This window comes from Sander vitreus, chromosome 23 (assembly GCF_031162955.1).
Source record: "Sander vitreus isolate 19-12246 chromosome 23, sanVit1, whole genome shotgun sequence".
Classification (NCBI taxonomy): Eukaryota; Metazoa; Chordata; class Actinopteri; order Perciformes; family Percidae; genus Sander; species Sander vitreus.
In genome coordinates this window covers 22,721,949-22,746,948 of record NC_135877.1, presented here as the reverse complement: position 1 = coordinate 22,746,948, position 25,000 = coordinate 22,721,949, and the positions used below count along the sequence as shown (strand labels likewise).

The 25,000-nt window shown below is 40.0% G+C and overlaps 1 protein-coding gene across 1 annotated transcript; it reads right to left on the bottom strand.

The window, feature by feature from the left end:
* Positions 1-13,414: 13,414 nt before the first annotated feature.
* On the bottom strand, positions 13,415-15,828 carry LOC144512462 (G-protein coupled receptor 4-like). Its single transcript, XM_078243232.1, has 3 exons — positions 15,496-15,828; positions 14,960-15,147; positions 13,415-13,973 (listed from the first exon to the last, which is right to left on the bottom strand). The coding sequence occupies exons 1-3, from the start codon at positions 15,826-15,828 to the stop codon at positions 13,415-13,417; spliced, it is 1,080 nt and encodes a 359-aa protein (XP_078099358.1).
* Positions 15,829-25,000: the final 9,172 nt, after the last annotated feature.

The window sequence follows — 25,000 nt, the reverse complement described above, 5'->3', positions numbered from 1 at the left end:
GGGTGTAGTAGGGCGTGGCAAGGCATAGTAGGGCGTTGCAGGGCATAGCAGGGCGTAGTAGGGCATAGGAGGAAATAGTAGGGCATAGCAGGGCGTAGTTAGCAGGGCGTAGCTAACAGGGCATAGTAGGGCATAAGAGGAAATAGTAGGGCATAGCAGGGCGTAGCTAGCAGGGCATAGTAGGGCATAGGAGGAAATAGTAGGGCATAGCAGGGCGTAGCTAGCAGGGCATAGTAGGGCATAGGAGGAAATAGTAGGGCATAGCAGGGCGTAGCTAGCAGGGCGTAGCTAGCAGGGTGTAGTAGGGCGTGGCAGGGCATAGCAGGGCGTTGCAGCAGGGCGTAGTAAGGCATAGCAAAGCGTAGTAGGGTGTAGTACGGCACAGCAGGGAGCCGACACACACACACACACACACACACACACACACACACACACACACACACACACACACACACACACACCAGAGTAACTTGATTATCTCTGAGTTAGAAGAACCAGACACACACAGAATGTGTTTGATGGATAAAGCTTTGAACTACAAATAGTCCATGATGTTGGCTTTGTATTTCTCTCCTGCCGCCATTTTAAAGACTCTTTAAACACAGTCCATTGGCAGGCTGACTTCCTGTAATCTGTTTGAAGTGCAGCTACAAAGGGTGCATTTAATGTCCAACTAACGGCAGAAGAAACAGATTTAATGCATGTTGTACCGTTGATACCGAACACAGAACTATTTTCAGCGTAGTCTCCATGTAAATAATCAGGACTTTTAGCGTGTATAGAGCCAGCATATCTCCACCAGACTCCATGTAAATAATCAGGACTTTTAGCGTGTATAGAGCCAGCATATTTCCACCAGACTCCATGTAAATAATCAGGACTTTTAGCGTGTATAGAGCCAGCATATTTCCACCAGACTCCATGTAAATAATCAGGACTTTTAGCGTGTATAGAGCCGGCATATCTCCACCAGACTCCATGTAAATAATCAGGACTTTTAGCATGTATAGAGCCAGCATATTTCCACCAGACTCCATGTAAATAATCAGGACTTTTAGCGTGTATAGAGCCAGCATATCTCCACCAGACTCCATGTAAATAATCAGGACTTTTAGCGTGTATAGAGCCGGCATATCTCCACATGTAAATGGGTGAATTAAGGGTTTATTTCAACCAAACCAGAGTGGTGATTGTTGCTCCCCTTCAGTTTGCAAAACACAAGGCATTCAACCACCTAGCATGCTAAAATAATCTCAGTACAACATCAGCAAGTTGTCTCTAAGATGGCTGCTCAGGGTTTTCTGTTCTGACAGGAACCTGAATATGACTCAGCACAAAACACACACACACACACACACACACACACACACACACACACACACACACACACACACACAGACACACACACATACACACACACACCCTTTGCAACCTCACCCATCATTCCCTGATTGGCTACCAGCGGCGTTGGTCTATTTTTAGACCCCATTTCATTTTTTTCCAGGACGGATCGTCCACCTCGAACAGATCAATCCAGACCATCAGCCTACACGCACACGCGCACACGCACACACACACACACACACACACACACACACACACACACACACACACACACACACACACACACACACACACACACACACACACACACACACACACACACACACACACACACACACACACACACACACATACAGAGACACACACACATACACACACACACACGCTATATTTTGGATGCTTTTTAGACGCTTTTATGGTGCCTTGCTGATGCTCTATAAACACACAATAAATGCTTTTTTGGATATCTCTTGCCGCTTTTTGGGTATTTTTTGGCCCTTTTTGGACGCTTTTTCAGCCGTCCTGTCAGAACGGAGTACATAAAGTCCCAGTCAGCTAAAGACTGAAGTGTCTCTGAAGGAGGTCAACCTGTCAGAGCTGGGTGGAGTTGAGTTGTTGCTGGGTTTGCAGAAACATTTGTCACTACTGTCATAAAACTAAATGATTTCAGATACCGCCATGTGAGGAACTAACTAACCCCCAACACGCACACACACACACACACACACACACACACACACAACACTGCAGCTATCAATTAGCATGCAGGTGTGGGATTCCTCACACAGGTGATTTGGAACGATATGTAGCACTGAGACTTTCTGAGAGCTGGACAGGATGCTCGAACCCTTTCACATAAGCAACTGCACCGTGTGACTCTTTGTGACTCTTTTATATCTCACACATTTAACAGGACTGCACTCACATTTTATGTAAAGGTTAGATAAATATATAGCATAATCTTTATTATTAAAATTAATGAGTGTGCTCACATCAACAGAGTCTCACTCCCATCTCGTATAATACGGACGCTTGGTCAGGTGCCTTTGTCGTTCTTATTGACGCTAAAAGTCTCCTTTAGTGTTGGAGGATCCCCTGCGTCTCCCCGTTGTACGAGGCACATTTCACAGGGAGAGGCAGGGGAGAGCAGCGAAGGAAAAGCACATTTCCTCCGCTGCACGGTGTGGGTGGATCCCCTGCCTCTCCCCGTTGCTGGCAGCCCCTCGCCGGGCGCCCCGACCGGCTCTGGGTCGGCTTGGAAAGAACGGGATTGTTGGGTTCAGGAAAACAAAAACTGGGTTGGGTTCGGAAAGCAGGGATACCGTCGGAGTTCACTAAAACGCAGTCTACAAAACCTTGGGAGCGTTACGCACGATCACACGCACGGTCTAAAGGTTGCGGAAATCTGGGCTCATTTTTACGCGTGGACATTTGTTATAAATCCCGACTGTTGCGAGGAATGTTTGGATTTCATCCTGCTTCACGCGACCTTTTCTTGCGTAACAGGTTTTATAAACGAGGCGCCAGGTTTTGATTTAAAACTATTAAAAATGTGTGAAAACTCACATTTAAAGTCCTAGTAAAAAATGAATGCCAGATAAACAACTTTTGAATATTCTAAAATAATATCATATCAGTAAATAGCTGCTATATAATATCCTGCAGCCGTGGACGGATAACAGGTTCTGATTCTCTTTTGTGTCTCTTGGTGGCCGTTTTGAGTCTCTGTATGTCGAAAAAAGTCATAAAAAGTCATAGTATAGTATGTCTAAAAAGACATAGTATAGTATGTCAAAAAAAGTCATAAACAGTCATAGTATAGTATGTCGAAAAAAGTCATAAAAGTCATAGTATAGTATGTCGAAAAAAGTCATAAAAAAGTCATAGTATAGTATGTCGAAAAAAAGTCATAAAAAGTCATAGTATAGTATGTCGAAAAAAGTCATAAAAAGTCATAGTATAGTATGTCGAAAAAAAGTCATAAAAAGTCATAGTATAGTATGTCTAAAAAGACATAGTATAGTATGTCAAAAAAAGTCATAAACAGTCATAGTATAGTATGTCGAAAAAAGTCATAAAAAGTCATAGTATAGTATGTCGAAAAAGTCATAAAAAGTCATAGTATAGTATGTCGAAAAAGTCATAAAAAGTCATAGTATAGTATGTCGAAAAAGTCATAAAAAGTCATAGTATAGTATGTCGAAAAAGTCATAAAAAGTCATAGTATAGTATGTCGAAAAAAGTCATAAAAAGTCATAGTATAGTATGTCGAAAAAAGTCATAAAAAAGTCATAGTATAGTATGTCTAAAAAAGTCATAAAAAGTCATAGTATAGTATGTCGAAAAAGTCATAAAAAGTCATAGTATAGTATGTCGAAAAAGTCATGAAAAGTCATAGTATAGTATGTCGAAAAAGTCATAAAAAGTCATAGTATAGTATGTCGAAAAAGTCATAAAAGTCATAGTATAGTATGTCGAAAAAGTCATAAAAAGTCATAGTATAGTATGTCGAAAAAGTCATAGTATAGTATGTCATAAAAAGTCATAGTATAGTATGTCGAAAAAAAGTCATAAAAAGTCATAGTATAGTATGTCGAAAAAAGTCATAAAAAGTCATAGTATAGTATGTCGAAAAAGTCATAAAAAGTCATAGTATAGTATGTCGAAAAAAGTCATAAAAAGTCATAGTATAGTATGTCGAAAAAAAGTCATAAAAAGTCATAGTATAGTATGTCGAAAAAAAGTCATAAAAAGTCATAGTATAGTATGTCGAAAAAGTCATAAAAAGTCATAGTATAGTATGTCGAAAAAGTCATAAAAAGTCATAGTATAGTATGTCGAAAAAGTCATAAAAAGTCATAGTATAGTATGTCGAAAAAGTCATAAAAAAGTCATAGTATAGTATGTCGAAAAAGTCATAAAAAGTCATAGTATAGTATGTCGAAAAAAAGTCATAAAAAGTCATAGTATAGTATGTCGAAAAAAGTCATAAAAAGTCATAGTATAGTATGTCGAAAAAAGTCATAAAAAAGTCATAGTATAGTATGTCGAAAAAAAGTCATAAAAAGTCATAGTATAGTATGTCGAAAAAAGTCATAAAAAGTCATAGTATAGTATGTCGAAAAAAGTCATAAAAAGTCATAGTATAGTATGTCGAAAAAGTCATAAAAAGTCATAGTATAGTATGTCGAAAAAGTCATGAAAGTCATAGTATAGTATGTCGAAAAAGTCATAAAAAGTCATTAGTATAGTATGTCGAAAAAGTCATAAAAAGTTATAGTATAGTATGTCGAAAAAGTCATAAAAGTCATAGTATAGTATGTCGAAAAAAGTCATAAAAAAGTCATAGTATAGTATGTCGAAAAAAAGTCATAAAAAGTCATAGTATAGTATGTCGAAAAAAGTCATAAAAAGTCATAGTATAGTATGTCGAAAAAAGTCATAAAAAAGTCATAGTATAGTATGTCGAAAAAAAGTCATAAAAAGTCATAGTATAGTATGTCGAAAAAAGTCATAAAAAGTCATAGTATAGTATGTCGAAAAAAAGTCATAAAAAGTCATAGTATAGTATGTCGAAAAAAGTCATAAAAAGTCATAGTATAGTATGTCGAAAAAAGTCATAAAAAGTCATAGTATAGTATGTCGAAAAAAGTCATAAAAAGTCATAGTATAGTATGTCGAAAAAGTCATAAAAAGTCATAGTATAGTATGTCGAAAAAAAGTCATAAAAAGTCATAGTATAGTATGTCGAAAAAAGTCATAAAAAAGTCATAGTATAGTATGTCGAAAAAAGTCATAAAAAGTCATAGTATAGTATGTCGAAAAAAGTCATAAAAAGTCATAGTATAGTATGTCGAAAAAAGTCATAAAAAGTCATAGTATAGTATGTCGAAAAAAGTCATAAAAAAGTCATAGTATAGTATGTCGAAAAAAAGTCATAAAAAAGTCATAGTATAGTATGTCGAAAAAAGTCATAAAAAGTCATAGTATAGTATGTCGAAAAAAGTCATAAAAAGTCATAGTATAGTATGTCGAAAAAAGTCATAAAAAGTCATAGTATAGTATGTCGAAAAAAGTCATAAAAGTCATAGTATAGTATGTCGAAAAAAGTCATAAAATAAAGTCATAGTATAGTATGTCGAAAAAAGTCATAAAAAGTCATAGTATAGTATGTCGAAAAAAACTAAAAAGTCATAGTATAGTATGTCGAAAAAAGTCATAAAAAGTCATAGTATAGTATGTCGAAAAAGTCATAAAAGTCATAGTATAGTATGTCGAAAAAGTCATAAAAAGTCATAAAAGTCATAGTATAGTATGTCGAAAAAGTCATAAAAGTCATAGTATAGTATGTCGAAAAAAGTCATAAAAGTCATAGTATAGTATGTCGAAAAAGTCATAAAAAGTCATAGTATAGTATGTCGAAAAAGTCATAAAAGTCATAAAAAGTCATAGTATAGTATGTCAAAAAAAGTCATAAAAAGTCATAAAAAGTCATAGTATAGTATGTCGAAAAAGTCATAAAAGTCATAAAAAGTCATAGTATAGTATGTCGAAAAAAGTCATAAAAAGTCATAAAAAGTCATAGTATAGTATGTCGAAAAAGTCATAAAAGTCATAGTATAGTATGTCGAAAAAAGTCATAAAAGTCATAGTATAGTATGTCGAAAAAGTCATAAAAGTCATAGTATAGTATGTCGAAAAAGTCATAAAACGTCATAAAAAGTCATAGTATAGTATGTCGAAAAAGTCATAAAAAGTCATAAAAAGTCATAGTATAGTATGTCGAAAAAAGTCATAAAAAGTCATAGTATAGTATGTCGAAAAAAGTCATAAAAAGTCATAGTATAGAATGTCGAAAAAGTCATAAAAAGTCATAAAAAGTCATAAAAAGTCATAGTATAGTATGTCGAAAAAGTCATAAAAAGTCATAGTATAGTATGTTGAAAAAAGTCATAAAACGTCATAAAAAGTCATAGTATAGAATGTCGAAAAAGTCATAAAAAGTCATAAAAAGTCATTAAAAAGTCATAGTATAGTATGTCGAAAAAGTCATAAAAAGTCATAGTATAGTATGTCTAAAAACGTGATAAATAAATAAATTACTACGTCACTTCCGGAGTCTTCAGCTGATGTTTTTAAACGTTATTACGGTGCATAACTTACTGGAACAAAGCTGATCACCGTGTTGTTGCTGCTGACTAAACCACTGATTATAAATATGTACACTGGCGTTAAAGACCCGCTGATCGCTGTCCAATTCTCTGATATGAATGCCCGCATTGCATTGTGGGATACGGGCTTAGAATGCGCCCAGCTCGGATCATATTGTCTTACAGCATACTGTAATATTTCACCGGTAATAAGACAGAAATAATATTATTAAAATAAAGATACACGTACCATGATAACATCTAAATAAATGTTGATAGATGTAGGGGTTTAGTTTTAAGGAATCCAGCTTCCCTGGCCCCAAATAGACCGAAATAATAACATTAAAAAACATGTATATAAGCCATGATGAGATCTGGTGAATACATGTTGATTAAAACAGCAGTTATTGGGCTAAAAATACCAATAATAGCAAAGCTATACAGCTTCTCTGCTGCAGCCCGACTGGCAGAAAGAAACGTGCTGTGATCACGAAAGATGCTTCCCATTGAAATACATTAGCTTAAAAAACTTAGAAATGCCATCATCATCATCATCATCATCATCATCATCATCATCATTCGTGATGCCATCATGAACTGCTGTGAGACTGGGTTGAGTAGTACACAATCATATGTGTATTGTTTTGATTACAATGTGAGGAATTCCTTTACGCTGCCTATTTGTGTCTATTTCTCTCCGTTAATCAGCGGCGTCTGTACAGCATCAACAGGGGGCGCCATTGTTGTTTATGTGTGTGTGACGTCAAAACCTGTAACTGGGAGTACAACGATCAGGTACCAGTTCACGGGGAGTAAGTTACAGGTTTGACTGCTGTTCCAGGGGACTTTCACGGGGAGAAGGTTGTGACAACTCGGGTTACGGGTTTCCTGGAACGCGCCCTTAGTCACAACCTTAGTGAGACCACAAAATGACTGCCAAACACAGCAGAAGCAGAAGAAGCAGCAGAGCCAACAGTCAAGGCAGAAAAGACAAGAAGAAAGCAACAAATGCACTTTCACTTTACGGAACAAACAGAGCTACGTCACGTTCTGCGTCACGTGGTAACCGTCAGGAAGTAAAGTAACGTCTGATCTGAACCAAAACTACCATCATATGTAAGGATATCTTAGCATGATGGCATGTGCTAGCATGGGTTAGCGTCGATGAGCGTTTGGGTTGCCCAGTGTGTGTGAATGGTCATGTGACATGTGCTGTCAGACGTGTTGATATGCACGGAGATTAGTTCTGCTACTGGATATAAAACTATTGTGTGCATGGAGATCGTTTTTGTCTCCAAAACCAAAACGTAGCAGTGTGGATGTAGCCTGAGTCCACTTTTTTTTAAAGTTCTCACTGTTAGTGTTGTTTTCCAAACTGCTGACATCTTTGTCTTCTGTAAGGGATTTTTCGTAAAAAGTGGAAGGCCCAAAGGCCACAGAAAATCTGACTCCATTAATCTCACTAACTTCTAATCCCCAGCGTATTCATTGATGACCCAGAAACCTGAATCACTGAGACGTTTAAATAAGGTTATCACTTCTTATAGATCTTCTTATATGATATACAAATACACATGCAGGCCTATACGTGCGGGCCACAACTGTGACTCCTCGTGTCCACCAAGTTATGAGCCATGTTTCACAAAAGTCCAAATCCTTTATTCTCATTTATAATGTTTACATTACACTCAAGAAACACAAATGAAATTATACAGTAGGCTATTTACTTATAATGTAGCTGCAATCATGTAAAAACGTTGTAAGCCGTGAAACGTGGTAGGATACTTTATTATTATAAAGTACGCTAAGTAAGTACTACCTTTTTGTATATGAACTTTTCTTCTCTAAAGAATTGAAAAAAGATAACACGTTTCCTCAAAGTGCTCGTGCATCGTGATGCGCACACCTCCACGTATAAAGGGGATACAAATCCGGGAACGTGATTGGTTACGATCGCCACAGCCTCTATGATGTAGCTTTCTTACGCCACCCCTTGCACGGTGCACAAATGCGCCACAGCTGCCCAAAGGAGCCACCCTAAATAAATGACCCAAAGTGTTTGGCGCGCTCCCGACGCACGCCTGGAAGTGCCCACCAGCTGATTAGTCTGTTGGCTAAGACACCAGCTGCTGAAAAGACGTTCCTAAGTCCCGACACAAACTTCAGACATACACACTTCATGCTCTGCTTCATTTTAAGATTTTGATCTCTTTATCTTCCATGTCTTCTTTCAGACTGGTGGAAAGAAAACATTTATTTTGCCACACTACGCGTCTATTTGTGTCTGTAGATTTCTACGAAAATCACCAAAGTTAACATTAGATAATGTCTCGTTAGTATATGTAATGTAAGAGCCATTTAAGAGTCACAGTGAAAACAAAGTTAACATTAGATAATGTCTCGTTAGTATATGTAATGTAAGAGCCATTTAAGAGTCACAGTGAAAAGCTAACAATCCTTTAGATGGGAGAAAAGAAGCTGCGACTCAAAGTAAAGTGTTGAACAGGTACGGAGCGGCCCCGGGAACAGCTTCCTATGATGTGGGAGGTCTCATAATGAAGGTAGGGCAATAAGGTCCAGCTGCGGCTTGCAGCTGCTCACGCAACTCCCCTTGTTTTCTTCGCCTTCAAAATAAAAGCCTGTTTTCTAAAGTTCTTTGCGTGACTGGCTACAGGCCGCAGCTGGACCCTTCTCAGGTAGGGAGTGACTCCACTGCTCTCAGATCAGTCTCCACAGCCACACAGGTTACTGCAGGGGGCGCCACAGGCCCAAATATAAGATACAGCAGCTCCAATATGAACAGACAGCATCTTAATGTGTAAAGTAACTAGTAATTAAAGCTGTCAGATGAATGTAGCGGAGTAAAAAGTACAATATTTCTGTGTACTTTCTATGTAGTGGAGTAGAAGTAGAAAGTGGCATGAAAAGAAAAGACTCAAGTAAAGTACAAGTACCTCAACATTTGTACTTTGGTACAGTACTGGAGTACATAGTAACTTAGTTACATTCCACCGCTGCAAAATAGCTTTTAGAGACCCCTCAAAATGTTGAATGGGAGCTTGTGATTTATTAAAGAAGACCTATTAATATTTACTGTTTTCTGGTTTCTTAATGTATTTTGTGTTGCTACAAGAACATGTTTACATGCTTTTATGCGTTTTTACTGTGATTTGAACAACAAACATATAAAAACAACAGACAAACAGCCCTTTTGGATATACATACATCAGTTATAACTGGGAGAAAGTAAACCAGGACCGGGGTTCATGTCCCGTTTGAAAATAAAAGGAAACCGAGAGTTTCTTTAACTTCAGGGAACAGACGGAGCTACGTCTCGTTCTGCGTCACGTGGTAACCTTCAGGAGGTGAAGTAATGTCTGATTTGAACCCAAAACCTCCATCTTTTTATCAACTTAACGGAGTAGATTTAGTACAAATAAATGACAGATGTCAAATAAATGACAGATGTCACTGTCTGCTTGATATTTATACAGCACATCTCAAACATGGAGGCAATTAAAGGCAAAGAAAACATTAAAACATTTTAAACAATACGCAAAAAAACCAGAATGAAATCAATTAAGATCAAGACAAAATTCAAGCATATGTTAGCATATTCTATCATGGGTTAACATGTTAGCATATGTTAGCATATTCTATCATGGGTTAACATGTTAGCATATGTTAGCATATTCTATCATGGGTTAACATGTTAGCATATGTTATCATATTCTATCATGGGTTAACATGTTAGCATATGTTAGCATATTCTATCATGGGTTAACATGTTAGCATATGTTATCATATTCTATCATGGGTTAACATGTTAGCATATGTTAGCATATTCTATCATGGGTTAACATGTTAGCATATGTTAGCATATTCTATCATGGGTTAACATGTTAGCATATTCTATCATGGGTTAACATGTTAGCAAATGTTAGCATATTCTATCATGGGTTAACATGTTAGCATATGTTAGCATATTCTATCATGGGTTAACATGTTAGCATATGTTAGCATATTCTATCATGGATTAACATGTTAGCATATTCTATCATGGGTTAACATGTTAGCATATGTTATCATACTCTATCATGGGTTAACATGTTAGCATATGTTAGCATATTCTATCATGGGTTAACATGTTAGCATATGTTAGCATATTCTATCATGGATTAACATGTTAGCATATGTTAGCATATTCTATCATGGGTTAACATGTTAGCATATGTTAGCATATTCTATCATGGGTTAACATGTTAGCATATGTTAGCATATTCTATCATGGAGTTATCTATGTTAGCATATGTTACGCATATTCTATCATGGGTTAACATGTTAGCATATGTCCAGCATATTCTATCATGGGTTAACATGTTAGCATATTCTATCATGGGTTAACATGTTAGCATATGTTAGCATATTCTATCATGGGTTAACATGTTAGCATATGTTATATTCTATCATGGGTTAACATGTTAGCATATGTTATCATATTCTATCATGGAGTTAACATGTTAGCATATGTTAGCATATTCTATCATGGGTTAACATGTTAGCATATGTTAGCATATTCTATCATGGATTAACATGTTAGCATATGTTAGCATATTTCTATCATGGATTAACATGTTAGCATATGTTAGCATATTCTATCATGGGTTAACATGTTAGCATATGTTAGCATATTCTATCATGGATGACTATGTTAGCATATGTTAGCATATTCTATCATGGGTTAACATGTTAGCATATGTTAGCATATTCTATCATGGGTTAACATGTTAGCATATGTTAGCATATTCTATCATGGGTTAACATGTTAGCATATGTTAGCATATTCTATCATGATGTTAACATGTTAGCATATGTTAGCATATTTTATCATGGGTTAACATGTTAGCATATTCTATCATGGGTTAACATGTTAGCAAATGTTAGCATATTCTATCATGGGTTAACATGTTAGCATATGTTAGCATATTCTATCATGGGTTTAACATGTTAGCATATGTTATCATATTCTATCATGGGTTAACATGTTAGCATATGTTGCATATTCTATCATGGGTTAACATGTTAGCATATGTTATCATATTCTATCATGGGTTAACATGTTAGCATATGTTAGATATTCTATCATGAGTTAACATGTTAGCATATGTAGCATATTCTATCATGAGTACATGTTAGCATATGTTTGCATATTCTATCATGGGTTAACATGTTAGCATATGTTAGCATATTCTATCATGGGTTAACATGTTAGCATATATTTATCATATTCTATCATGGGTTAACATGTTAGCATATGTTACATATTCTATCATGGGTTAACATGTTAGCATATGTTATCATATTCTATCATGGGTTAACATGTTAGCATATGTTATCATATTCTATCATGGGTTAACATGTTAGCATATGTTAGCATATTCTATCATGGGTTAACATGTTAGCATATTCTATCATGGGTTAACATGTTAGCAAATGTTAGCATATTCTATCATGGGTTAATATGTTAGCATATGTTAGCATATTCTATCATGGGTTAACATGTTAGCATATGTTAGCATATTCTATCATGGGTTAACATGTTAGCATATGTTAGCATATTCTATCATGGGTTAACATGTTAGCATATGTTATCATATTCTATCATGGGTTAATATGTTAGCATATGTTAGCATATTCTATCATGGGTTAACATGTTAGCATATGTTAGCATATTCTATCATGGGTTAACATGTTAGCATGTGTTATAAGATAAGATAAGATATACTTTATTGTCCCGAAAGGGAAGTTTGTTTGGACTCTGTCCGTTCTACAGCTTTACAAAGACAACACAAAATACAGAAAATAAGCATCTCTCAACACATACTCTCATGCAACACAAACATGCTTCCATATACATATAGTAAGCACATTAAATACTCTTTTCATTGGCATTTTTTAATTGAACAACCCTGTTGGCTACATTCTCCACAATAAGTGTAGCACAGCCCTTTCACAGTAAGATATTGCACAACTAACATATTGCCCAACCCCAATAACCTACTTATTGCACAAATGACACATTTCCACATAACCTATGAAGTACACAATGACATATTGAACAATCCAGCAGCCCATGTGTTGCACCATTAACATATTGCATAACCCCAATAACCTACTTATTGCACGATGACATATTGAACAACCCAGCCAGCCTACATGTTAGTGTTGATAAGCTGATGGACCTATAGGCACAAATGAGTGTTCATATCGGTTTAGCCTGCATTTAGGAACCCTGAATCTTCTACCAGAGGGTAAAAGCTGAAATTCTGGGTGAAGTATGTGGGTCGGATTGGAAAATATTTTTTGCGCCTGTCTGATAACCGACTGCTCATAAATTGTCTGGGGGGACAGATGGTTTTTGACCCCCATAATCTTCATAGCTGTCTGTACCTGACGGGCGATCTGTGATTTGGACTGTACTGTCAGGTTACCATACCAGGCTGTGATACCATATTTTACAATACTAGTATTGCGTATTGCTAAGTGTTAGTATGTTAACATATGCTAGTATGTTGTCATATGATAGCTAGCTTTCTACTAACACAGATAACCTTTTTTACTGACACAGAAAACCCAGTAGAACCGTCACATCAGCATATGCTAGCTTGTTAGCATATGTAAAAATATGTTAGCTTGTTAGCATATGCTATAATGGGTTAGCATTGATGAATATTTACCACACATGCCCAGTGTGTGTGAATGGTCATGTGATATGTGTTGTCAAACGTGTAAATATGCACGAAGATTAGTTCTGCTACTGGATCTAAAACTATTGTGTGCGTAGAGATCGTTTTTGTCTCCAAATGCTGCTTAAAAATCAAAACGTAGCAGTGTGAATATTGACTCTTGAGTCCAGTTTTCTAGTTCTCACCGTTAGTGTTGTTTTCCAGACTGCTGACATCTTTGTCTTCAACTCTGCAACAACACACAGAGGCCAACATCTTGTCTAGGGCCCCTTTCTTCATGAAGATATACAGAACCAAGTCTGCAAGAGGATTCAGCTTAAGAAACAGAAAAGACAGGTAGAAGAGAGTATCACTTTGTGAGTGGACATTTGTGTATCTCTCTACCTTCATCAAAATGCTGTCTACCGTTATCAAAATGATGTTGGGAAGGAAAAGCAGCGTGTAGTTTAGCAGCACCAGGACCAAAGTTCCTACAATTCGTCGTCTTTCGTCAGGCAGGATCGAGACGGAGGCAGACAGGGCTTTGAGAGTCGCACAGCAGAAGAATATGAGCAGTGGGAAGGGAAGGAACAGAAAGACAACGACGATGATTTGTGGGATGTCAAAATTACCACCGAAAAATATAGTGAAAAGGTAGAGAGCAGGAAGGGCCCAGGCCACGACACAGATCACCACAGTGGACTTGATGGTCCGTCTGCAGTGGTACCACAGCGGGAAGACGATCAGCAAATACCTGAAATACAAGATAAACAGCTTCAGATTTCAATAATACAACGGTCAGACACAGAAGAAGCTACACATGCTGGATCAACGCATTCTCATGAACACGTTTGTATGACTTTGGACTTTAGGAGAAGTCCCGCCCACACACACTCCCCCCTCACCATCCAGAATGATACAGTGTCCACTGTGGATTCCTTTAGGTTCCTGGGATCAACCATTTCAGAGGACCTAAAATGGTCTCCCCACATTGACTCTGTCCAGAAAAAGGCCCAGCAGAGGTTATACTTCCTGCGACAGCTAAGGAAGTTTAATCTGCCTAAGGAGCTGCTGACCACTTTCTACTCAGCCATCATTCAGTCTGTCATCTGCACCTCCATCACTGTCTGGTTTGGGTCAGCCATCAAACAGGACAGGGCCAGACTGCAACAGACAATTAGGGCTGCAGAGAGTATCATTGGAGCTGACCTTCCCTCCATCCAGGACCTGTACCGGTCCAGGGTCAGGAAAAGGGCAACAAAAATCTCTGGAGACCCCACACAACCTGGTCACAAACTGTTCAACCTCTGGTAAGCATCTGGTAGGAGATACAGGGCACTGTTCACCAAAACCAGCCGACACAAAGACAGTTTCTTTCCCCAAGCAGTCACTCTGTTGAACACCCTTACACTGAACAAAGTCAATCAACACTGTTCTGCTCATCTACCTCATGTCATTAATCATTAATATATCATCATTGCATTGAACCACCTTGCACTATATTTATATTTAAATCTTAAATATGGACTACACTTTGTATACTCTATTGTATTGTGTATTGTTATACTGCATACTAAACAGTATTTTTTATTCTTTATATGTTAAGTGAGTGTTGCAAAGATTAACCAGAGTCAAATTCCTTGTTTGTTTACGCAAACCTGGCCAATAAAGCTGATTCTGATTATGATGATATCGTACGAAAATGCATGCATAACAATTCCTATGCTATGAGATAGATACCTTTCCATGGCTATGAACACCATGAAGCCAACACTGGTCATCAGACTGTAGTTGTAAATACTATTGTAGATAATGTACATTATCGTGCTCTTAGGGCGAGCCACGTCACAGATCATGCAGCAGAGCTGGATGAGGTCAGAAATCAGAAGGTTGATGACGTAGATGGGAGCAACGTGATCATTTCTTACCTGCAGGAAAAGTAAATCAGAGTAAATCTGAACTCTCTGCTCAGCAGCAGTCGTTTTTTAATTTCATATTTTTATTCAAACTCTTTTGTGTAGTCAGAAACACATTCTCATGCGCACAACTCGTTCAATACTGAGACTTAGTCAGGCACCCATACAGTTTAATCTTTCAACATGCAGGGTACAACCACTTAGTTAGAGTTAGGGAAAGATCATGGATGGGGTTACAAAATGTACGTTTAAGTGACCCCCCTAGACAAGAAGAGGACACAACCTTGGAAACTTGGCGCCCAACCCAGATCCTGTACACACATACAGTAAATCAATAAATCTCATTCCTAATGTTCATACCAGAGAGTAGAGAGAGTAGATGGCGATGAGAGTCAAAGGAAGGCCGATGCAAATGATGATGCACGTCACCACATGTGTGATGAATCCAGCTTCAGTGCCATTGAGGTAGCCAAACGTGCTGTTTGTGTAATTACTGGAGCCTGAGGTGCTGTTGGTGAGATTATGGGAGCCTGAGATAAATATGTTGGTGTAAATATCAGAGCTTTGAGTGCTGATGTCTAAAGGGATGCCTAAAGGGTCACTGCTCTCTAATGGAAATGGAGTTGGAATGCTGTTAAAGATGCTGTCGTAGTCAAAGGTGCTGTCGTCCTGTGTAGTGTCGTTAACGTCCATTTTTCAGAGGGTAACCTGTAGGTAAGGAGATCAGGTTATACAAAGGACATTTGGACATTTGGAACGTTTTAGCATGAAAATGTTCCAGGGACCTTTGTTTGAGCAGAATTGTAGTTTTATAGTTGTTTTGCATCTTTCGGGTGATAGTTTTCAGTCTTTTTTAAAGGTTGTTTTGCGTGTCTTTGTAGTTGTTACGATATCATCTGTTGTCGCTGCAGGACGGTTACCTTCTGTCTGCTAAGCGTGAACTGTCCAGACCGTCACCTTAAAACCTCACCGTGTTTTCGTTGGATATCATAGGAACTGTTCATGAGACAACTTATTCGCATGAACAGGTTTGTATGATATCTTTCGAAATTACAGCGACCGCCGTCGGTCACGTGACAGTTACATTTAGCGGTCTTTGCAGTTACATTTAGCTGACAAAAGGTGGCTGATCTGCAAGGACAACAGCTAAGTTTAGACAACAAATCGACTACCATTAGTTAAGATCACAAAAAAGTGAAAGGGGAGATATTTCCTGCCAACGGGGAGATCTTCTGCACAACATCGGCCAGCAGACAGATCAACGAAGCATCTTAGAACATGAAGGAAGGACACATGACTGTACAGACAATTTGACATCTTAAAAAGTGACTGAAAATTAAAAGAAGTTTGTGAAAAATAAGAATTACTGTGTTTTCCGGACTATAAGTCTCACTTGTTTTCATGCTTTGGCTGGTCCTGCGACTTATAGTCAGGTGCGACTTATATATCAAAATATATATAATGTAACATGTTTTAAATGTTATTTCATGCTGAAAACATTACCGTCTACAGCCGCGAGAGGCGCTCTAGGCTTGTGAGGACTATATGCTGCTCCTAAAGACAACTGAGAAAGAAAAGAAGCTGCAGGAGACTGCAGGTAGTAAAACACGCAGCCGAAAACGGTCATCGAGCAGCAGAAGGAGAGTTTGGAGTGAGAGAGAAACTTGTGAGGGACTGGAGAAAAGGTTAGTCTCACTGCAATGAAGAAAACAAAGAAAGCTAGTCGCGCTGAAATCCAGATGGCCAGAGCTGGAGGAAGGAGTCCACAGATGGGTGCTTGAACAACGTGCTGCTGGGAGAGGCTCGTCAACAGAGCTGTTACGTTACGTTAACGTAGAGGACACCTACCGTATTCAGCCCCTTGTTCTGGGGGCTGTTGGGTAGTTTAATAACTGTTAATGTGTTACGTTAACGTAGAGGACACCTACCGTATTCAGCCCCTTGTTCTGGGGGCTGTTGGGTAGTTTAATAACTCTCCTTTCCAGATTAAATGTCTGTTCTTGCTCTTGGATTTTGTGAAATAAATGTCTAAATAAATGCGACTTCTATATGTTTTTTTCCTCTTCATGACGCATTTTTTGACTGATGCGACTTATACTCCGGAAAATACGGTAAAGAAGAAAATGGCATAAGAATGTCAATAAATAAGAACGTTTTGTTGACACTGTAATCCAGTAATCAGTTGCCACAATTGAGTTTATAAACTCAAAAGTCTGAGGTTGTTAGATCTTAAATATTTGTAGAAACATGAACTTCATGTTCACTAAACTTCATATGAATCAAAAAATAAGATTATTCCAATGAATTAATTTGAGCATTTGGGTTTACAGTGCAGGGATTTCCATCTTACAGTTTTTCACGATCACTATGACACTTTCTTCAATACTTTTAACAACTTTCCTAAACTCTTAACGCACCAACACACCTACAGACACACAACTGGCAAAACAGTTCATTTCATGCTGAAAATCACACATTGTAAACTAAACTCCAACTTCCAAAATACAATAACACACTAACACAACGTACTGTGTCTACCAAAACAATGCAAACATGTCCCAAACTCAAATAATTCTTCTGAAACACTAACACATGTTCTCTCCCAACAGGAACATTTAGTCACTCATAGAACAATGTCATACAGAACACTAACATCACATGGAAGTACAGAAACTGCATTATTTCATATGTATCAGGTCTGCCCTTATACAACAGACAATAGTATATATATGTGTGAATAGTATATTGTATGGTGTGTGTTTTGGACTGCAGTTTCTTTTGAAGCCTTTCTACATTTTTGTTTTGTTGGGTTTAGTAAATGCATGCATATTTTATTACTGTAAAGATAATTTTTTGGGCTTTTCCGCCTTTATTTGACAGGACAGCTAGTTGAGAAAGGGGAGAAAGAGAGAGAGGGGGGAGGGGAAGACATGCAGGAGATAGTCACAAGTTGTATTTGAACCCTGGAACTCTGCGTTGAGGCATAAACCTCCCAGTATATGTGCGCCTGCTCTACCCGGTGAACCAACCCGGCCACCGTTTTGTTTCTTTTGCTGCAGAGATTCAATAGAAAAAATGAATGAGCCGTCTCAGAGTAGCTTTATAGAAGGTACGGTTTATGAAAACAAGGAGACAGAGACAGGATTGTCCTGGTACTTCTCTTCCTCTCCCTCGTGAAGGCATCTTTCTTATTTTCTGTGTTCATCTACAGTATATTGTTCTAGTAGGACCTCTTTTACTGTCCTACCATATGATCATGAGGTTGAAAGAACCTCAACAGCTGAGTGTGTTTCCTAGATATCAATCAGCTGTGATCCATCTATTTGCATAGCTTCAATCAGCTGTTTCTCAGTAGCAGGGGAACACAATGGAGGGGGGGGGGGTATATTGGTGTTTGTGATCAGCTGTTCACTTTGACTTTAGCCTATAAGTTAGGTTAGGAACATGATGTTATCTGTTCTGACTTACAGAGTGAAAGCATTTGCACATTGGTCAGTAAAGATCCAATGTTCTGGTCTTGGTGGAGCTTGTGTGTAGAAGAAGTTCAAGCATCTTAAATGTGTGTTAACTGTACGCATTTTGTGTCAAAGCAACAAGAAATGTGTTAACTGTACGGCCTACACAGACGGATGTTGTGCTAACTGTGTTAAGAGTTTAGGAAAGTTGTTAAAAGTATTGAAAAAAGTGTCATAGCGATCGTAAAAAACTGTAAAGAAGTCCAAGATAAAGACAGGAAATGTCTGACTGATCAGGTGTGTCTGCAGGAGACCTCTCTGTGACTGATCAGGTGTGTCTGCAGGAGACCTCTCTGTGACTGATCAGGTGTGTCTGCAGGAGACCTCTCTCTGACTGATCAGGTGTGTCTGCAGGAAAAGTCTCTCTAATTGACCAGGAGTGTCTGCAGTACGGACCTGTCCCGCCGGTTGGACACGTCCCGCAGCCAGAACACTTCATATTTCACACGTCCGCACTCAAAAGGGAGTCTGTAGCTTGTTATCTAGGTCACTGTTTCTCAAATGGGGGTAGGCGTACACCTTGGGTACTTTGGAGGAATGCAGGAGGTATGTGAGATTTTTGCTAAAAGCTAATTAAAAAATATGCCATATTGTCCTTGTCCTTTTTTCTTTCTTTTAGTTTTAAGACTGACGTAAAGACGGGGTGAGGAGGAGGAAGTGTTGGGTGTTTATCTACTTTCCCTTGTTTATTCTACAAACAGACTTATTTCTCAATGTGATTTGTTGTTGAGACTCAAAAGGAGTAAAAAAAAAGGTGAAAAACTACAAAAAGACGCTAAATAAAGAGAAAAAAACTGAGGAACAGATGAGATGTTGTTAAGTTATGACCCCAAAGTATTTGGATGAGTCAGAACATTTCACCTGACGAGGGATGTCCCTGAGGGGAGGAGACTTACTGTCAAGTAACAAAAAACACACACACACACACACACACACAGACACACACACACAACACACACACACACACACACACAGACACACACACGCCCATTCCAGTAATTCCCCCAAGAGCAAGCATTTAGTGCAACAGTGGCGAGAAAAAACTCCCTTTGTAAAGTTCCGGGGCAATTGGAATAATTGTTGCCAAGATAATGCAACTTCCTGTCTAAACAGGAAGTTGCGTTATCTATTGCGCCATTTTTTGGATAACTTTTCGTCATGAATGTCAACAGATACTACCTGCAAAGATTCAAGAAGATTGAAATCACGGCCTAGGACAAGTTCGAAAGAATGTAAAACACATGACACATGCATAATTAAAGATGGCCGCCTTCCAGTTGGGCGGAGCTAATGAAGGTTATTGGCAAATATGTCCGCAATGATTAGAGCAATATGGGTATTAAATCTGGTGAAGATCGGAGCAACTATGTCCAAGTTAAGGCCTTCCATGCATAAGGGGGCGCTATGGAGCCCGCTTACAGGTTTGGGCCAAATCGCTGTACAGTCTCGCAAAGCTCACAGCTGTTTATGTGGGCGCCAATTTTTGTGAGTTTTCGTATATATTGAGGCCGTCAAAAAAGTGCCCAAGGGCTAAAACCAATCAGGGTCCCATAGGCCACGCCCACTTTGACCAATCAGTACCTTACTGTAGGGGTGGCCTCAGGAGTGGCCCTAGATGGTACCCATCACATTTTGTAAAATTCGGATGAGCCGTTCATGAGCTATAAACGTTATGTACTTGTAGCGCCCCCTAGTGGCCAATTTTCGTAAAATGTGTGGGGCCCCTCCAGAGGGTCATGGCAAACAAGGATCTTAAGTTTTGCGTTGATAGCAATTATTTTGGTCGCGATATGGCAAAGTTGGTGTTTTCATACTTAATATACGTAATATGTGCAAAAACTACCTGCCAAGTTTCGTGCAGATCGGTCGCACGGTCTAGGAGGAGTTCAGCAAAGTAGGTTTTCAATAAATCGCGACTTTTCATGCATAAAAGTCGAGGCGGAAATGGGCGTGGCCTATATCAGGACATTCATTTTTTGAATGTGCGATGTACGGTTTGGGAGTTATAGGACCAAACGCGTTTTTTCTGCAATAGCCAACAGCGTCCCATCCTTACTGTACACAGCTTGGATGGTTCCCCGCTTCCCCCTCCTGAGGTGGCGAACGGTTTTCCTTCTCCATGTCTTCTCCGAACTTCTCTCACAACCGCTGCTTTGCCTCTTTCACGGCAGAGGCTGCAGCCCTTCGGGCCCTTCGGTACCTTGCAACTGCCTCCGGAGTCGTCTGGGATAACATATCCTGGAAAGACTCCTTCTTCAGTCGGACAGCTTCCCTGACCACCGGTGTCCACCACGGTGTTCGTGGGTTACCGCCCCTTGAGGCACCTAAGACCCTAAGACCACAGCTCCTCACCGCAGCTTCAGCAATGGAAACTTTGAACATCGTCCACTTGGGTTCAATGCCCCCAGCCTCCACAGGGATGCACGAAAAGCTCCGCCGGAGGTGTGAGTTGAAAGTCTGTCGGACAGGGGCCTTCTCCAGACGTTCCCAATTTACCCGCACTACCCGTTTGGGCTTACCAGGTCTGTCCAGAGTCTTCCCCCACCCCCTGACCCAACTCACCACCAGATGGTGATCGGTTGACAGCTCCGCCCCTCTCTTCACCCGAGTGTCCAAAACATGCGGCCTCAGATCAGATGAAACTATTATAAAATCGATCATTGACCTTTGGCCTAGGGTGCTCTGGTACCAAGTACACTTATGAGCATCCCTATGTTCGAACATGGTGTTCGTTATAGACAATCCATGACTAGCACAGAAGTCCAACAACAAACAACCACTCTGGTTTAGATCAGGAGGCCGTTCCTCCCAATCACGCCTCTCCATGTGTCTCCATCATTGCCCACGTGCGTGTTGAAGTCCCCCAGCAGAGCTATGGAGTCCCCGACTGGAGCCCCATACAGGACTCCACTCAAGGTCTCCAAGAAGGCTGAATACTCCAAACTCTTGTTTGGTGCATATGCACAAACAACAGTCAGAGTTTTCCCCCCCACAACCCGCAAGCGTAGGGAGGTGACCCTCTCGTTCACCGGGGTAAACTCCAACGTAGCGGCGCTCAGCCGGGGGCTTGTGAGTATCCCCACACCCGCCCGGCGCCTCACACCCTGGGCAACTCCGGAGAAGAGTCCAACCCCTATCCAGGAGTATGGTTCCAGAACCGAGACTGTGCGTAGAGGTAAGCCCCACCAGATCTAACCGGTAGCGCTCCACCTCCCGCACAAGTTCCGGCTCCTTCCCCCACAGAGAGGTGACGTTCCACGTCCCCAGAGCCAGCCTCTGCTGCCCGGGTCTGGTCCGTCGAGGCCCCTGACCTTCACTGCCACCCATGTGGCAGCGCACCCGACCCCAGCGGTTCCTCCCACAGGTGGTGGGCAGGTGCCATGTAGCTTTTTCGGGCTGTGCCCGACCGGGCTCCGTGGCAAACCCGGCCACCAGGCGCTCGCCGATGGGCCCTCCATCTGGGCCTGGCTCCAGACGGGGGCCCCGGGCTTCCTCCGGGCAGGATCACTCCATCTCTTCCTCGATTTCTCATAGGGTTTTTGAACCATTCTTTGTCTGGCCCCTCACCTGAGACCACTTTGCCTTGGGAGACCCTACCAGGAGCACAAAGCTCCAGACAACACAGTCCTCAAGTTCATAGGGACACACAAACCTCTCCACCACGATAAGGTGATGGTTCCCGGAGAGGCTCTAACTCTTGCTCTAAAAACCATAGCTTATATTGGATATGTTTAGGTAACATGTTAGATAACATAGGAGCATGTAAGTTGGCAAAGTAAAGGTAGGATACTACAAAGAGACACAAAACAACCATTAAAAAGACACAAAACTATCACACAAAAGATACAAAGAAACTGCAAATCTGCTTAAACAAAGGTCCCTGGAACATTTTCATGCTAAAATGTTGAAATTCCAAATGTCCCTTTCTATAACCTGATCTCCTTACCTACAGGTTACCCTCTGAAAAATGGACGTTAACAACACTACACAGGACAACAGCACCTTTGAAATGTTGTTTAATCTCACCAACGGCACCTTCACCACCCTTAATGTTGTATTCATCACAGATGTGGTGGTGTACATCATCATTTGCATCGGCCTTCCTTTGACCTTCGTCGCCATCTACTCTCTCTACTCTCAGATATGAACATTAGGAATGAGATTTATTGATTTACTGTATGTGTCTGTAAAAGATCTTCATCTGGGTTGTGTAACCAAGTTTCAGAGCTTTGTGTCCTCTTCTTGTCCTGTTGGTCACTTAAACGTACATTTAGTAACCCCACCCATGATCTTTCCCTGACCCTAAGTGGTTTTACCCTGCACGGTTTTACCCTGTTGTGTCCACAGGGTGTCAGAAGGTCATCAACCTTCTGATTTCTGACCTCATCCAGCTCTGCTGCATGATCTATGATGTGGCACACCCTGAAAACTGGATGATAGACATTATCTACTATATTATTTACGGCTACAGTCTGTTGACCAGTGTTGGCTTCATGGTGTGCATCGCCCTGGAAAGGTATCTGTCTATCCATTCAGGCTGTTCTCATGAACCATTCGTACATATAGCTCTGAAAAACTACACGGAGACGCTTTTTGGTATGAACGCATATGTTTAGCATCGTTTTGGCCGATCATTGAAACGAATCCTGTAAACGCGCTGCCTGAAGACGCACTTTCTTGAAACCTGGACACCGTCTTCAAAAACATCTTTGTTTGGGCGACGAAGCGCGCACACTTGCGTATCGATGATGTCATCGCCACACCCCTCGACCTCTAGCCTTTGACCTCTTACCCCACGACGACGTCTCATAACAACAACAATTCACCATCGGTCCACACAAATGATTCTGGTTTCTTTAAACCAGTGTTTGGTTTCTTTTTCTACTGTCTGCTTGTATACAGCGCGCAAGATTTTAGCACATGCTCCGCCTCTTCTTCTCCGTTTTTGGCGAATTTCTGTAGCAGAAACAGCGCCACCTATAGGCCTGGCATATGAAGTAGCGTGTTGAGTCATTTACAAATGGATCCGTTTGAACGCTAATGTTTTTGGAATGATGCCAGGGAAGACGGGGGGGGGAAGATTGTTTTGGTACGTGTGGACGTGGCCTAGGCCACTTTACTCACTGGCCCGTCCTAACGTTAGCTAGATGGCTTTGTAGACAATGTACCATGGATGTGTTAAGCAGTGTACTGATAAAAGTTTCTGCAACAACAATGGCTTCTCTTTAAAGTGATATGGACAGTGTTCTTGGATGGAATCCAGTGTAAATAAGTGGCACCACTGCAGACGGACCATCAAGTGGCCTGGGCCCTTCCTGCTCTCTACTTTCTCACTCTTTTTTTTGCTGATAATTTTGACATCTCAACAATCATCGTCGTTGTCTTTCTGTTCCTTCCCTTCCCACTGCTCATATTCTTCTGCTGTGCGACTCTCAAAGCCCTGTCTGCCTCCGTCTCGATCCTGCCTGACGAAAGACGACGAATTGTAGGAACTTTGGTCCTGGTGCTGCTAAACTACACGCTGCTTTTCCTTCCCAACATCATTTTGATAACGGTAGACAGCATTTTGATGAAGGTAGAGAGATACACAAATGTCCACTCACAAAGTGATACTCTCTTCTACCTGTCTTTTCTGTTTCTTAAGCTGAATCCTCTTGCAGACTTGGTTCTGTATATCTTCATGAAGAAAGGGGCCCTAGACAAGATGTTGGCCTCTGTGTGTTGTTGCAGAGTTGAAGACAAAGATGTCAGCAGTCTGGAAAAAAACACTAACGGTGAGAACTAAAAAACTGGACTCAGGCTACATCCACACAGCTTTTAACCCTTGTGTTGTCTTCCTGTCATCCCTATCTCAATGTTTCAGTCACTTTTTTCAACATTTTAATCGCTTTTTCTGACACTTTGTTCTGCTTTTTCCCAATGTTTTTGTCACTTTTTCAATGTTTTGGGTGCTTATTTTTTATTATTTTTTGAGCGTTTTCTCTTTTTTATTTACATTTTCAAAAAAAATGTTGAAAACGGGAGGACAACATGAGGGTTAAGCAGCATTTATTATTATTTTTTTTTTTTTAAGATATGTTTTTGGCCATTTTAGGCCTTTATTTGTAGAGGACAGCTCAGATTTGAAAGGGGAGAGAGAAGGGGAATGACATGCAGCAAAGGGCTGCTGTCGAGGAGTAAACCTCTATATACGGGCGTCCGCTCTACCAGGTGAGCTAACCGGGCGCCCGGTTAAGTAGTTTTTTAGACAAGAAAATCCTTCTTTTAACACGTCTGACAACACGTATCACATGACCGTTCACACACTGGGCATGTGCGTGTGAATGGTCAGATAGAACTGACTGATGTGC

Excerpts from the sequence above, each read along its gene's own strand:
- LOC144512462 (XM_078243232.1), bottom strand. The coding sequence starts at position 15,828 with ATGGACGTTAACGACACTACACAGGACGACAGCACCTTTGACTACGAC. Across the intron at positions 15,148-15,495 it reads TCTACTCTCTCTACTCTCTG|GTAAGAAATGATCACGTTGC; the intron begins GTATGAACATTA and ends CTTTTCCTGCAG. Across the intron at positions 13,974-14,959 it reads GTGTTCATAGCCATGGAAAG|GTATTTGCTGATCGTCTTCC; the intron begins GTATCTATCTCA and ends CTTGTATTTCAG.